The 16,706-nt window shown below is 45.3% G+C and overlaps 1 protein-coding gene across 8 annotated transcripts in view; it reads right to left on the minus strand.

Annotated features, from left to right (window-relative positions):
- The window catches only part of LOC109889209 (phosphatidylinositol 4-phosphate 5-kinase type-1 gamma-like), an 83,903-nt gene that overhangs the window by 13,085 nt on the left and 54,112 nt on the right, over positions 1–16,706 (minus strand). For 2 of the 8 annotated variants that reach the window (XM_031822605.1, XM_031822607.1), the window contains exons 11-16: positions 11,667–11,751; positions 11,220–11,381; positions 10,902–11,046; positions 10,608–10,640; positions 8,713–8,826; positions 6,872–7,109 (exon numbers count right to left, since the gene is read on the minus strand). In XM_031822605.1, coding sequence (XP_031678465.1) covers positions 6,872–7,109; positions 8,713–8,826; positions 10,608–10,640; positions 10,902–11,046; positions 11,220–11,381; positions 11,667–11,751 — 777 coding nt within the window. Of the gene's footprint in view, positions 1–1,000; positions 1,088–6,871; positions 7,110–8,712; positions 8,827–10,582; positions 10,641–10,874; positions 11,047–11,219; positions 11,382–11,666; positions 11,752–16,706 lie in introns of those variants that run through there. The other 6 variants (XM_020480462.2, XM_031822606.1, XM_031822604.1 and 3 more) reach the window with 5 other exon arrangements.

The following is a 16,706-nucleotide window of genomic DNA, read 5'->3' on the forward strand; positions in this document are numbered from 1 at the left end:
TAACAATAAAGGAGGGGGGGATATATTTGTGCGTTATTGGCGTTCAAGCAGGCATATATTTGGCCGGTATGACGTAGCACTGTGATAAAGTCTCTCACTACAATGGAAGTTAATAGGAAAACTAGGTTTACATCACGAAAACGTCTATCATACATATCATATTTTAATACTGGCTGATATCATACCTCGGGAGGAGATCTTCTCTCGAATTAGACATGGATCATATTTTTTGCAATATTCCTACCTCGAGAAATGTGTAATTTAACAGAGGGTCTAGCACATTTTTCCTATTTGTCTGCCTCTTTAGTCCAGGGTGCATTGCATGGTTCCGTTGTCAGAGATATTATACAAAAGATAGGAATCCAATGAAAAAATGAACATATAATGCCCCACCGAGCAGACTGTCGACCAATTGCGTTAAAGTTGTCATGCTGCATCACGCGGTTGCTAAAATAATCATCACGCAATCCCTTCTCAAAGTCAATGTGAATGTCAAGAGAAACGTGCCTATTTTCCTCAAAGAAAACACATTATTGTGTTTCAGAGAGGAACTGTACAAATCAAATGTAATAGCTATTTATTTGCTTTACTTATTTGCCATTCACCTGACCAACTGCTTTTTACTGTACATGTCAAAGCACAGGCTTATACTGTATTGTTGGTCAGTTGTTTCAGAAAAAAAATTGTGATATTGGCAACAGTAGCTGTGCAGGTCTGGGATCTGATAATGGTGATGCATGAGCCATGAGGTGATGGAGACATGTGCCAAGTTACCGAACTACATGCAACCAGCCAGCCAGGCCTACAGACTGAGAGTATGAGGCCGAGGCACCACAGTGAAAAAACTGAGCAGCATGCAGTGAGAGTTGGGGGTTGCACGGTGAACAGAGAGGGAACCAAATGGTTGTAACTGGCACGGCCATATTCAGTGGGCACGACGTGTGGGCCGGCCCATACACACACTGTACTGGATACTGGAGGTGTAATTCTCACTACTTACTGTCTCGCTCTCCTCCCCATCCGGCAAGGTATTAGACTCACTGCCATAGTGCAGAGGGGAGTACACCCAGGTCCTGTCCTCTGGGGGCTGTCGGTGCACAACCGACACAGCAGAGGGCGTCAGAGAGAGGGAGAGAGCGGGGGCCATTGGACGCACACAGAGAAGCAGAGGCAGGCAAGAGAGATAGACAGGACAAGGCAGGCCAGGAAAATTAAATCAAATTAGAAAATGCCAAAGGAGGAAATGCCAGGACAGAAAGTGTGAGCTTGGAATATAGATTAGCCTAACTGCAGGGGAAATAGGGAAATCATATTTCAACAGAACACAGTGTAGAGGGTTAGTGTAATGAAATATTAACATTTCCTTCAAAAGAATATTAGTCTTTTCCCATTTCTGCTATCACTGTCAAAAGTATTGCGTTTTAATGCTGGCTGGTATGCATCATGTGCCTAAGAATGGCTTTCTATGACTATGCTATTTCTATTTGATTAACCCCTCATCAATCTCAAAAGCCAAGGTGAAGTGGACAAGGAAAAAGGATGAATGTACAGCCAGACAACAGGGTGGGAGTGGGTGGTTGGCGACGGGTGGTGGGTGGAAAGCGAGGGAGCCAGCACTGCCAACAAACAAAATGACATCTTCTCTCAAAGCATCCCCCCCCCCTTCATTCTCAATAAAGAAAAGTGCTCTTAATGCATTTACTATTAGGTGCATTAAGTATTTGGCCGGGACAGCACCTCAGTGCTGCTCTGTCTCTGAGGCCACTCAGGTAGAGACAGAGGGAGAGACTGAGAAGGAATTTGAGAGAGAGAGAGAGAGACAGAGGGAGAGACTGAGAAGGAATTTGAGAGAGAGACAGACAGACAGAGGGAGAGACTGAGAACAAATTTGAGAGAGAGAGAGAGAGAGAGAGAGAGAGAGACTGAGAAGGAATTTGAGAGAGAGAGAGAGAGAGAGAGAGAGAGAGACTGAGAAGGAATTTGAGAGAGAGACAGACAGACAGAGGGAGAGACTGAGAACAAATTTGAGAGAGAGAGAGAGAGAGAGAGAGAGAGAGAGAGAGAGAGAGAGAGAGAGGGAGCGGGAGGAGAGACAGATGGCCTCAAATGAGAAGCCAAGAGCCTCCTCCTATAACTTAGCCACCTCATCCCTTCTTTCTCCTCCTTTCCTGCCCCATCACTCCCCCTCTCTCTCTACAGGGAGAGTCTTCTCCAGCCGTTTGATTTGATTCAACATGAAGAGGAACAAACTCCAAGCGGAGGATGAGGTGGATGAATAACATTAAAGCTACAGTCTGCTAAAAGAACAACAACAAAATGATATAAAGATTTGAAATGACTATGGAACAGATTTCCAGATTGCAGAATGAAGCTTAACAAAAAAGGCCATGTCCCTTTTTGTTCAAATGACATAAAACACATGATGAAATAAAAATGATCTGTAACAATAAGTAAAGCATGTAATGTGTCATGTCCTCTTACCCATCAAGGCACCATCCCCGGAGAAAAGAGGCTCGTCAAGGGAAGTCAGTTTATAAGTCATTTGTGTGAGATCTTGTGCATGTCTTTTCATTCGGATCCGTCTAGTTCAAAGTCTGAGGATCAACTGAGGAATCACTACAGATAGAGCACTAAGACTCTAAGTAAGCAGACTGGAGGACTAAGCTACAACAACTCCATCCACAGCTATAGGCCATTGATATCCTTATAAACATCCTTATAAACATGACTGAAGCATTGACTAGGCATGAGAGCTTGGGACTATAAGGTTCTATCTGCAAAAAGATGATTCTGAGATATTTGGCTTTAAAGTTCCGAACCCTCATTGGTTTGAATGGTGTCAGCAATTTTTATCTTGTATTCTTTTGAACTTAAAACCATGAACTGGGGTATTCAGAGTACTATATAAGTAGAGAGCATTGAACAGAACAAGGATATGTCAATAACATTTTTTGACAAAAATGCAGATAGATGCCTACTACGAGAGCTTGGGACTATGAGCTGGGAGCCATAGAGAGTCCTACTAACTTACACTGCAGCTGGAGCTTTCTCCTCTGACAGGACAGGAGAGAACACCCAGGTTCTCCCGTCTGCAAGCTGACAGCACACCCCCACAGAGAAGGGGGGGGGGGGGGGTGGAGAGAGAAAGAAGAAAGAGAGAGGAGGGAGAGAGAGATGGGGGAGAACAGAGGGGTGAAAGGGATGGAGGACAGACAGATGAGACGAAGATGGAACATGGATGGAAATTAAAGGTTCATAGAAGAGATGGTTGCTATTTTGACTTTGATGGTGAAATGTGAATCAGGCATGATGATGAATGGTTTTACAGTCCTTTCCTCTCACCCCCCTTTCTCTTTTTTGTATATATATTTTTTACCCCTTTTTCGCCCCAATTTCGTGGTATCCAATTGTTGTAGTAGCTACTATCTTGTCTCATCACTACAACTCCTGTACGGGCTCGGGAGAGACGAAGGTTGAATGTCATGCGTCCTCCGATACACAACCAAACCAGCCGTACTGCTTCTTAACACAGCGCGCATCCAACCCGGAAGCCAGCCGCACCAATGTGTCGGAGGGTACACCGTGCACCTGGCAACCTTGGTTAGCGCGCACTGCGACCGGCCCGCCACAGGAGTCGCTGGTGCGCGATGAGACAAGGACATTCCTACCGACCAACCCCTCCCTAACCCGGACGACGCTAGGCCAATTGTGCGTCGCCCCACAGACCTCCTGGTCGCTCCCTGGGCGCGAACCCAGGGACTCTGATGGCACAGCTGGCGCTGCAGTACAGCGCCCTTAACCACTGCGCCACCCGGGAGGCCCCCCCCTTTCTCCTTACTCTCACCACCCGGAGCCTCTGTCACAGCTTCAACAGATAAATCAGAGGAGAGAGGGAGTGTGAAAGAGAGGGAGAGAGATGGCGTGAAGTAGAGAGGAAAATAAGAGAAACAGAGCGAGGGATAGGAAGGAGACAGAGCGAGGGATAGGAAGGAGACAGAGCGAGGGATAGGAAGGAGACAGAGCGAGGGATAGGAAGGAGACAGAGCGAGGGATAGGAAGGAGACAGAGCGAGGGATAGGAACGAGACAGAGGGAGGGATAGGAAGGAGACAGAGCGAGGGATAGGAAGGAGACAGAGTGAGGGATAGGAAGGAGACAGAGCGAGGGATAGGAAGGAGACAGTGGGAAGGATAGGAAGGAGACAGAGCGAGGGATAGGAAGGAGACAGAGCGAGGGATAGGAAGGAGACCGAGGGATAGGAAGGAGACAGAGTGAGAGGGTGAGACAGAAACACAGAGAGAATGAGTGTAAAAGGGAGGTGGCGACTGCTGATGATAAATTAATAATTCAGGCTGTAGGCACTCAAACAGGAGCTGGTGGAGTGCTTCTCTGCCATCTCCCCTGGGCCTACTCTGACAAGAACAATCACTTCAGCCCTCTCTCCATGACCTCTCAAAGTAATATCCACTCCATCTCTGTGGACTGGTACAATATCCCACACATTGCTCTGATGAAGAGTCATGTCTACTTTGACCAGTCAAATCCCAGAAGACAATCATCTTTTCATGCAGTTTACTGGTATGTGCTTTGAGATTGCTTTACACATGATGAGATGACACAACCATACAACCCATAAAATTACACCGTTTAGAAGCACTAAATTAGAACGCTATTAGAATTTAATTTAGAATGTTATATGACCTAATACGTGTCTTCGGCTGGCTAAATGACCACAGGTGCATGGATACAGAGAGACACTGGTGATAGTGGTTGTTTAAAAGTGTTGCCTCTCTGTTTCTCCTGAACTGCAGCATGAGAGTAGAGAGGCAGAGCAGGTCTGGTGAGTTGAGCTGGTCATCCGATGACTAAGAGCTCTCAGACAGACAGACCTACTGACCCTCAGAGGCTCCAGGGTCACAGTGTAAGGTGTTTCAAATTAGAACGCTATTAGAATTTAATTTAGAATGTTATATGACCTAATACGTGTCTTCGGCTGGCTAAATGACCACAGGTGCATGGATACAGAGAGACACTGGTGATAGTGGTTGTTTAAAAGTGTTGCCTCTCTGTTTCTCCTGAACTGCAGCATGAGAGTAGAGAGGCAGAGCAGGTCTGGTGAGTTGAGCTGGTCATCCGATGACTAAGAGCTCTCAGACAGACAGACCTACTGACCCTCAGAGGCTCCAGGGTCACAGTGTAAGGTGTTTCATTGCAGGAGAGACTGTCCACCCGTCCGAGCAACGCCAGAGGAAACTTTCCTATCTGGACTTTTCATCACTTCTTACCACAGATTCGTACATCAATGCATGGCTCTGGCTCCGAACTCAGTGTCGTAGAGCCCAGACTTCTACAATAACACCTGTCAGATCAAAGTCAGACTGTCTGAAGAGAAGTAGTCTGTTCAGGAGGACACGGACCATGCATTTAAGAGAGATGTCAGATCAAAGTCAGACTGTCTGAAGAGAAGTAGTCTGTTCAGGAGGACACGGACCATGCATTTAAGAGAGATGTCAGATCAAAGTCAGACTGTCTGAAGAGAAGTAGTCTGTTCAGGAGGACACGGACCATGCATTTAAGAGAGATGTCAGATCAAAGTCAGACTGTCTGAAGAGAAGTAGTCTGTTCAGGAGGACACGGACCATGCAGTTAAGAGAGATGTCAGATCAAAGTCAGACTGTCTGAAGAGAAGTAGTCTGTTCAGGAGGACACGGACCATGCAGTTAAGAGAGATGTCAGATCAAAGTCAGACTGTCTGAAGAGAAGAAGTCTGTTCAGGAGGACACGGACCATGCAGTTAAAAGAGATGTATGTAGAAAAGAGAGAATAACTCTACTTCACCATCTGCTGATGTCATAGCCTGAAGTACTGTCCTATTTGTCTGGGCCCACATTCAATTATGTTTAGTGCCAGATTGAGATGACATAAAGTGCTTAGGATAAAGCAGAAGTGAAGCTAGGGAGATGGACTGACTAAATTAACCCTTAAACACCTCAAATCCCAGTCTTAACACTCCACCCCAACCCACTCTGAACATCCCAGAACATTCTGAACACTGCAATCCAACCCACACTGAACACCCCAGAACATTCTGAACACTCCAATCCAACCCACACTGAACACCCCAGAACATTCTGAACACTTCAATCCAACCCACACTGAACACCCCAGAACATTCTGAACACTCCAATCCAACCCACTCTGAACACCCCAGAACATTCTGAACACTCCAACCCAGTCTGAACACTCCAACCCACTGTGGTGTCTTCTGGTATAACACACGCCCATGCAGGTGTCTCACCTCACTCTCTCTCTCTGCTCCCTCTGGATTTCTACTGTCAACGCTTCTGTAGAAAGGCATGACAGCATCCAAATCTGAGACTCACACACCCTCCCATGACCCAACACTAATAACACACACTGACCATCTGCATTACGGGTGGCAATGATAAGTTACACACACATGGACAAACAATATTTAACAAATCAAAAATGGAAATGATGGCCAATGGAAATGATGGGAGCTAGCCGTGTATAGTCTAGTGTCTGCTGTTGTCTGTTTCATGTTCTGCTGTATGCCTACCGACTGACGTAGATTTAAACCAAGGAGATATTTAGCAGCTAGGATACTGTAGTATACTGTAACTGAGCTGTATGCCTATAGACATGGTAGCAGTTGGTATTTAGTACAGTATCTATCATAACTGTGCCTTGTGTGCCCAGGGTCCTATTCATTAGGCACTAAATGGATGAAAACAAACTGAAACAGGGAGAAACAGTTTTGTTTTTGTTACAAAATGTTTTAAAACGTTTTCCTAAGGAATACGATCCAAGTGTGTGTGCATGTATGTTGTGCCAATGAAAGCACAACTTACAAAGTAGATGTCTGTGATTGTTACGTCATCCTCGTCGTCCTGGGAGGCTTGGCTGGTGCAGCCGGACCCTGACACCATGCTGCCCCGGCGGTCCCCCTCAACCTCCACCACCACCAACCTGGAACTGGCAGGGGCCTCTGGGTCAGGGGCCTCAGCAGCAGAGGCCTCAGGAGCCGGGGGAGAGGTGGAGGGTGGGGCAACAACATCAGCAGAAGCCTCAGCTACCTCTGGTATCTCACTGAGAAGATAAAGGGGGGGGTCAGTCACACACACACACACACACACACACACACACACACACACACACACACACACACACACACACACACACACACACACACACACACACACACACACACACACACACACACACACACACACACACTGTACACACCTGCTCTCACACATTCTCTCTCTCCTTCTCCCTCTCACTCCTTCTCTCTCTGAAACCAGCCCAGAGCTGAGACTGACTGATTAGATCAATGGGAACAGAGAGGCCACTAACCAAGACTTACACTACCAGATGGCGCAGTGCCACCACAATCCCTCTATTGTCCAGACCCAGATCATTAACTACTAGGAATGACTTAAGCTTATCCCAGATTGCTTTCTCAGCTTGTGTGTTTAGATAGAGAGACAGAAATGTGAAGCCTTGTATTCCTAAAGAACAGTGACAGCATCTCAGACTCGGAGAAGGACCTGTTTGTTGGGAAATAAGTATTTAATGGGGGTGAGGGGCTGGTGTTGTAGTTGCCATGCAACCAGGGACCTCAACTCTCTTTCTACCTCTCTCCCTCTCTTTTTCTCTCTTGCTCTCACCAAGTAGGTGAGCCTGAGGCAGCTTTGAGGAGCAGGGTCTCCAGGTGGCTAATCTACCCCGTCCCCTCCATCCTTCCCCTACTACCCCACCCAGCTCCCCGAGGCCATATGTCTAACTTGGGTCTCAACCCCCCCAGACCCCATCTGACACAGTTCCACTGCCTGGCCACTCCATAACTTTACCCATGCACTCCTGTCTTTCTGTCTCACCCTTTTACAGTCACTGTGGTCTCACCCTACTAACCTGTCTTTCTGTCTCACCCTTTTACAGTCACTGTGGTCTCACCCTACTAACCTGTCTTTCTGTCTCACCCTTTTACAGTCACTGTGGTCTCACCCTACTAACCTGTCTGTCTGTCTCACCTGTTTACAGTCCCTGTGGTCTCACCCTACTAACCTGTCTGTCTGTCTCACCCTTTTACAGTCACTGTGGTCTCACCCTACTACCCTGTCTGTCTCACTCTACTCCACTCTCTTAACCTAATTAGATGGCTGCTCCAGAGAACATCCAGAGGCAGCGATGATCTGTACATAACAAGGGACTTAACAGCATAGCAACAGGCCACAGCCACCCCAATAACCAAATGGGACCTAGAGTGAGGTGTAAGGTGGGGACTTAATATCACCGGCAAATGGGAACATGGCATCCCCACTTCCCAGAGTGGAGGGTTAGATAACCTAGGTGATAGCCTGTCCCAGGTGAGACGTTTTCAGGTTAGTTTTAGTAAAAAGTGAGGTAGCAGCAGCGGCCCGGGTTCCTATTGGGGTAAGAGCAGCCCCATCAGAGGTAGGATCTGAAACACTGACTTTACACTTGGGATTCCCGGAGTTACAGTGAGCACTGACAAGTATGTTAAGTATACCAACATGATGCCCGTTGAAATGCTAATAACTCTGTAAATGCATGGCTCTGGTTTCAGTGTGTTGGATACTGGGTTGTGCTGCTCAGTAGAGTTGAGCCTGCTCTCAGGGATTTGTGAAATACATCTAGATCTATGTAGAGTAAGGTTGAGGCTGTGTACCTGGTCTCTGGAGATGGCTGTGGGGCCGTGATGATGGGCTCGCTGTCATGTCTCTTCACCTCCACCTCCACCGTGATGGTCTGCTGCTCCTCCTCACGCACCTCCTCCTGGGTCCTACACACACACAGATGTGCAATGGAAGTACACACAAGTTAAATGTACAGTACCAGTCAAATAGTTTGGACACACCTACTCATTCCAGGGTTTATCTTTATTTGTACTATTTTCTACATTGTATAATAACAGTAAAGGCATCAACACTATGAAATAACACATATGGAATCATGTAGTAAACAAAAATATATATATTTGAGATTCTTCAAAGTAGCCACTCTTTGCCTTGATAACAGCTTTGCACACTCTCATCCCAAACCATCTCAATTGGGTTGAGTCGGGTGATTGTGGAGGCCAGGTAATCTGATGCAGCACTCCATCACTCTCCTTCTTGGTCAAATATACCTTACACAGCCTGTAGGTGTGTTGGGTCATTGTCCTGTTGAAAAAACAAATGATAGTCCCACTAAGCGCAAACCAGATGGGATGGCGTATCGCTGCAGAATGCTGTGGTAGCCATGCTGGTTTAATGTGCCTTGAAATCTAAATAAATCACTGACAGTGTCACCAGCAAGCACCCCCACACCATCACACCTTCCACACCATCATGTGTGGGAACCACACATGCGGAGATCATCCGTTCACCGACTCTGGGTCTCACAAAGACACGGCGGTTAGAACCAAAAATCGTACATTTGGACTCATCAGACAAAAAGGACAGATTTCCACTGGTCTAATATCGAATTGCTCGTGTTTCTTGGCTCAAGACAGTCTCTTCTTCTTATTGGTGTCCTTTAGTAGTGGTTTCTTTTCAGAAATTCGACCATGAAGGCCTGATTCACTCATTCTCCTCTGAACAGTTGATGTTGAGATGTGTCTGTTACTTGAACTCTGTGAAGCATTTATTTGGACTGCAATGTGAGGTTCAGTTAATAGCCTATTTCTGAGGCTCGTCACTCTAATGAACTTATCCTCTGTAGCAGAGGAAACTCTGGGTCTTCCTTTCCTGTGGCGGTCCTCATGAGAGCCAGTTTCATCATAGTGCTTGATGGTTTTTGCAACTGCACTTGAAGAAGCTTTCAAAGTTGACTGACCTTCATGTCTTAAAGTAATGATGGACTGTCATTTCTCTTTGCATATTTGAGCTATTCTTGACACAATATAGACTTGGTATGTTACCAAATAGGGTTATTTTCTGTATATCACCCCAACTTTGTCACAACACAAGTGATTGGCTCAAACGCATTAAGAAGGAAAGAACAAGGCACACCTGTTAATTGAAATGCATTCCAGGTGACTACCTCATGAAGCTGGTTGAGAGAATGCCAAGAGTGTGCAAAGCTGTCATCAAGGCAAAGGGTGGCTACTTTGAAGAATCTCAAATATAAAATATATTTTGATGTGTTCAACACTTTTTTTGGTTACTACATGATTCCATATGTGTTATTTCATAGTTTGATGTCTTCACTATTATTCTACAATGTAGAAAATAGTAAAAATAAAGAAAAACCCTTGAATGAGTAGGTGTGTCCAAACTTTTGACTGGTATTGTAAGTACACTCACACACACACACATGTGAATTAGCACACACACGCACATGCACAAGCGTAAGCACACAAGCAGGCACACACACGCAATACAACTCAGCGACAGGAAGGGTGGTCACATCCATAAAAACACAGACCGATAGAGTGACTTGACACACCCTAGCCTATTGGCCATACTCATTGGTCAGAGCCGGAATGACTAGCGCTGTAAGAACACCCAACTACCAAGTCCTTTATGCAATGGAATAAGTTATGCATTCAAACAGACCATGTAGGCACAGCATTGTTGTTACCTCCCGTCATGGCTGACAGACTGGGTGTGCCTCCTGCAGAGAAACACACAGAGAAGTTAACGTGTTGTAAACCTGGGTAGGGTACATCAATTTGGTTCTGTGGCTCTGACAGTTCAACACAACCAGGGACTGTTTTTTTTATCCAGTTATGAATATGGTATAGCCATTATATTATACATTTTGACTTCTGTTTTAATTCTCATTTAAAAAAGGGCACACTCCATGAATACATAGTCCATTAATAAGCCATTGTGTCCATAGCGGTACCTTCTCTCAGAGCTGTTGTTCTGGTACCTGTAGCGGGGGTTCTCTGCTCCAGCATCTGAGGGAGACCTCTCTGGGATGGACAGAGAGGTGGTGGAGGAGAGCGTGGTGGCGATGGAGGCCGTGGTCGCCTCCTCAAACGACGGAGGGGTGCAGGGTAGAAGGTCTGGTCGCCCTGAGAGAGAGAGAAGAGACAAGGGGGAGATGTGGGGAGAGAGAATCAGAACAGGTTATCAAAACACCTGCATTCAGTCTCCGTCAACAGCGAGGATAAACTGACACCGCTGCGTGAATGTGGAGTGTGTGAATTTGACGGTGGGGGGTATTTATATAATCTAGGTCCTCTACCCTCGTCCTCCAGTGTGGGGAAGCTGCGTGCTCCTCTCAGGTCATATATGTTATCGTCTCCCTCCGAGGGCAACTGGCTGGCTGACCAGGCGGCTCCAGGGCCGGTGTACTTAGGCACCGTCAGGCCCACACGACCCTTCTTAATCGGAGAAGACTTCAAGGCTGAGGAACACACAGATAAATAACATCACTTGTCCTCTTACCACCAAAGGGAACACAGTCCTATGTGTGTTTGAGTGTTCAATATCATTCATATTTTCTCATAATGTTTCACCTCCCAATACAAAATACATAACAGAGGATCATTCAAAAGAGATCAATTTAAATACATCAAGTTCAAAACCAAGATTCAAGCATAACACTAAGTGAATTGAACAGGTCTTTGTTTTCCTGGAACCGTGTGTGTGTCAGTCTGACTGGTAGTATAGTCTAGTCTGGTCTACTCACAGGAGCTCTTCTTGAACACATTGCTGCTCATGAATTTGAAGAACCTGTCTGCATAGAAGCCAGGCCGATGGACTGATACGGTGTCCTGGGGGGGTATGGGAAGATAAAGAAGCAAATGAGAGAGAGGTAGCAAAAACAGGAGAGAGAGACACAGTGAGAGAAAGAGAGAGGGAGAGAGAGAGACAAAGAAAGAGGGCAAGAGAGAACAACACATTTACTTTAAATACAGTCCATCTCTCCAGAGAGAGGCCATTCTTAGTTAGGATGCTGCACGCCTCACTGTATGGCCTAATTTATTCATCCTTTCTCTCTAGAGTAGGACAGGCCAAACGACCCAGGACACACACTCTCTCCAACTCATTACACATGCACCAGTGGGCTAAGATCACATGGCTGGACAGGACACACAACACTCGGGTGTTTGGTTCAGTCTGACCCAGAAAGAGAGGGTGAGAGATGACCCCCCCCGTATCTTCTCAGTGAGGTACCAGAGACTCCTGCTGTTGTTGCCCCACCCTCCACCTCTCCCCCAGCCCCTGATGCTCCTGGAGCCCCTGCTAAACCCTCTGCTGCTCAAGCCCCTGGCCCGGAGTACACTGCTTCGGCCCCGGAGGCCCCTGCCAGTCTTTAAGGTGGTGGTGGTGGTGGAGGCTGAGCGGGACCGCCGGGGCAGCATGGTGTCAGGGTCTGGATTCACCAGCCAAGTCTCCCAGGATGACAACAATCACAGACATATACTTTGTAAGCTGTGCTGTCATTGGCTCAACACACATGCACACACACCCGAGAGAGAGAGATGTGGTATAACCCTATCACTCAGTCATTATGCTGGTTTCCCAACACGTCACAGTCTTGTTAAACCATGTCAGGGGGGAGAGAGAGAGAGTGAGTGAGAAAGAACAGTTCTACAGTGCCGTCAGAAATTATTCACACCCCTTGACTTTTCCACATTTTGTTGTGTTACAGACTGAATTTAAAATGGATTACATATTGATTTTTTGACACTGGCCTACACACAATACCCCATAATGTCAAAGTGGAATGATGTTTTTCAAAATGTTTACAAATGAATAAAACATGAAAAGCTCAAATGTCTTGAGTCAATAAGTATTCAACCCCTTTGTTATGGCAGGCCTACATAAGTTCAGGAGTAAAACATTGCTTAATAAGTCACATAATAAGTTGCATGGACTGCATGGAATAATAGTGTTCATCTCTGTACCCCACACATACACTTATCTGTAAGGTCCCTCAGTCGAGCAGTGAATTTCAAACACAGATTCAACCACTAAGACCAATGGAGGTTTTCCAATGCTTCGTAAAGGGCACCAATGGTAGATGGGTAAAACCCCCCAGAAAAAACAGACATTGAATATCCCTTTGAGCATGGTGAAGTTATTAATTAATGGCTGTGATAGGAGAAAACTGAGGTTGGACAAACATTGTATTTACTCCACAATACTAACCTAACTGGTATTGAGTGAAAAGAAGGTAGCCTGTAAAGAATACAAACATTCTAAATCATGTTTGCAACAAGGCACGAAGGTAATACTGCAAAAAATGTGGCAAAGCAATTACCTTTTTTTCCTGAATAAAACGTGTTATGTTTGGGGCAAATCCAATAAAACACATTACTGAGTACCACACTATATTTTCAAGCGTAGTGGTGGCTGATCTTGTTATGGGTATGCTTGCAATCGTTAAGGACTGGGGAGTTTTTCAGCATAAAAAAAACAAATGGAATAGAGGACAGGCAAAATCCTAGAGGAAAACCTGATTCAGTCTGCTTTCCAAAAGACAATGGTAGATGAATTCACCTTTCAGCAGGACAATAACCTAAAACACAAGACCAAATCTACACTGGAGCTGCTTACCAAGAAGATAGTGAATGTTACGGAGTTTCCGAGTTACAGTTTTGACTTAAATCTACTTGAAAATCTATGGCAAGACCTGAAAACTTGCACAATCCAGATGTGGAAAGCTCTTAGAGACTTACTCAGAAAGACTCACAGCTGCAATTGCTTCTAAAGGTGCTTCTACAAAGTATTGACTCAGGGGTGTGAATACTTAGAGTCAGAAGTTTACATACACTTAGGTTGGAGTGGTTGATAAAACTAGTTTGAATGACTTTTGTTAACAAACTATAGTTTTGGCAAGTCGGTTAGGACATCTACTTTGTGCATGACACAAGTAATTCTTCCAACAATTGTTTACAGACAGATTATTAACACTATTCCAGTGGGTCAGAAGTTTACAGTCAACACTAAGTTGACTGTGCCTTTAAACAGCTTGGATAATTACAGAAAATGATATCATGGCTTTAGAAGCTTCTGATAGGCTAATTGACATCATTTGAGTCAATTGGAGGTGTACCTGTGGATGTATTTCAAGGCCTACCTTAAAACTCAGTGCCTCTTTATTTGACATCATGGGAAAACCAAAAGAAATCAGGCAAGACCTCAGAAAAAAAATTATAGACCCCCACAAGTCTGGTTCATCCTTGGGAGCAATTTCCAAATGCCTAAAGGTCCCACGTTCATCTGTAAAAGTAATAGTACGCAAGTATAAACACCATGGGACCACGCAGCGGTCATAGCGCTCAGGAAGGAGACGCGTTCGGTCTCCTAGAGATGAACGAGCTTTGGTGCGAAAAGTGCAAATTAATCCCAGAACAACAGCAAAGGACCTTGTGAAGATGCTGGAGGAAACAGGTACAAAAGTATCAATATCCACAGTAAAACGAGTCCTATATCGACATAACCTGATAGGCCACTCAGCAAGGAAAAAGCCACTGCTCCAAAACCGCCATAAAAAAAGCCAGACTACGGTTTGTAAATGCACACGGGGACAAAGATCGTACCTTTAGGAGAAATGTCCTTTGGTCTGATGAAACAAAAATAGAACAGTTTGGCCATAATGATCATCGTTATGTTTGGAAGAAAAAGGGGGAGGCTTGCAAGCCGAAGAACACCATCCCAACCGTTAAGCACGGGGGTGGCAGCATCATGTTGTGGGGGTTCTTTGCTGCAGGAGGGACTGGTGCACTTCACAAAATAGATGGCATCATGAGGCTGGAAAATATGTGGATATATTGATACAACATCTCAAGACATCTCAAGTCTTGGTCGCAAATAGGTCTTCCAAATGGACAATGACCGCAAACATACTTACAAAGTTGTGGCAAAATGGTTTAAGGACAACAAAGTCAAGGTATTGGAGTGGCCATCACAAAGCCCTGACCTCAATCCCATAGAAAATTTGTGGGCAGAACTGAAAAAGTGTGTGCGAGCAAGGAGGCCTACAAACCTCCTCTGTCAGGAGGAATGAGCCAAAATTCACCCAACTTATTGTGGGAAGCTTGTGGAAGTCTACCCGAAACGTTTGACCTAAGTTAAACAATTTAAAGGCAATGCTACCAAATACTAATTGAATGTATGTAAACTTCTGAGCCACTGGGAATGTGATGAAAGAAATAAAAGCTGAAATAAATAATTCTCTCCACTATTATTCTGACATTTCACATTCTTAATATAAAGAAGTTATCCTTTCTGACCTAAGTCAGATCATTTTTACTTGGATTAAATGCCAGGAATTGTGAAAAACTGAGTTGAAATGTATTTGGATAAGGTGTATGTAAACCTCCGACTTCAACTGTCTGTAAATTCGATATTTCTATATTTGATTGTCAATACATTTACAAATATTTCTAAAAACATGTTTTCACATTGTCATTACGGGGTATTGTGTGTAGATGGGTGAGAAAAACACATTTTGGAGGGAATAAGTCAAGGGGTATGAATACTTTCTGAAAACACTGTATATTATGAGCAGCATGAAGCTGATGTCTGAGAGTAATGGGGAGGCTGAGGTGCTTGAGGTCAGAGGATATGTTAGTGATAGAGAGGGGGATGACGAGGAGAAGAGGCTCTTATTGTGTCCCTGAGTACACGTGTACTGGACAGATTCACTAAGGAGGTCACGCACACACACACACACACACACACACACACACACACACACACACACACACACACACACACACACACACACACACACACACACACACACACACACACACACACACACACACACACACACACAACCCTGCTTCTGCACAGTAGCAACCTGTCTGTATAGCTGTGACTTCATCAATAAATGCATGAGGGGAAAGAATGGCAGTAACCTCAAGGTCAGAGTATAGAGTACTCAGAACCCAGACAGAGAGAGGGGGATGAAACAGACGGTGGCTTGCTGTTCAATCATTAAAACCGCACAAGAGGTCAAATCTCCAATAGTCTGCACACCTGTCTGTCTGTGAGGAGCTGGAGTAAAGCTGTCTGTCAAACAGGACTAGGAGCTCAGGTGCATCCTGTTTCCATTGATCATCCTTGAGATGCTTCTACAACTTGATTGGAGTCCACCTGTGGTAAATTCAATTGATTGGACATGACTTCGAAAGGCACACAGCTGTCTATATAAGGTCCCACAGTTGACAGAGCATGTCAGAGCAAAAACCAAGCCATGAGGTCGAAGAAATTGTCCGTAGAACTCAGACAGAATTGTGTTGAGGCGCAGATCTGGGGAAGGGAAACAAAACATTTCTTCAGCATTGAAGGTCCCCAATAACACAGTGGCCACCATCATTCTTAAATGGAAGACGTTTGGAACCACCAAGACTCTTCCTAGAGCTGGTCGTACGGCCAAACTGAGCAATCGGTGGAGAAGGGCCTTGGTCGGGCAGGTGACAAGGAACTCGATGGTCACTCTGACAGAGTTCTAGAGTTCCTCTGTGGAGATGGGAGAACCTTCCAGAAGGACAGCCATCTCTGCAGCACTCCACCAATCAGATAGAAGCCACTCCTCAGTAAAAGGCCCACTTTGAGTTTGCCAAATATGAAACCAGGATTGAACTCTACGGCATGAATGCCAAGCGATACGTCTGGAGGAAACCTGGCACCATCACTATGGTGAAGCATGGTGGTGGCAGCATCATGCTGTGGGTATGTTTTTCAGCTGCATGGACTGGAAGACCAGTCAGGA

The sequence above is a fragment of the Oncorhynchus kisutch genome, linkage group LG4 (assembly GCF_002021735.2).
Source record: "Oncorhynchus kisutch isolate 150728-3 linkage group LG4, Okis_V2, whole genome shotgun sequence".
Lineage (NCBI taxonomy): Eukaryota > Metazoa > Chordata > Actinopteri > Salmoniformes > Salmonidae > Oncorhynchus > Oncorhynchus kisutch.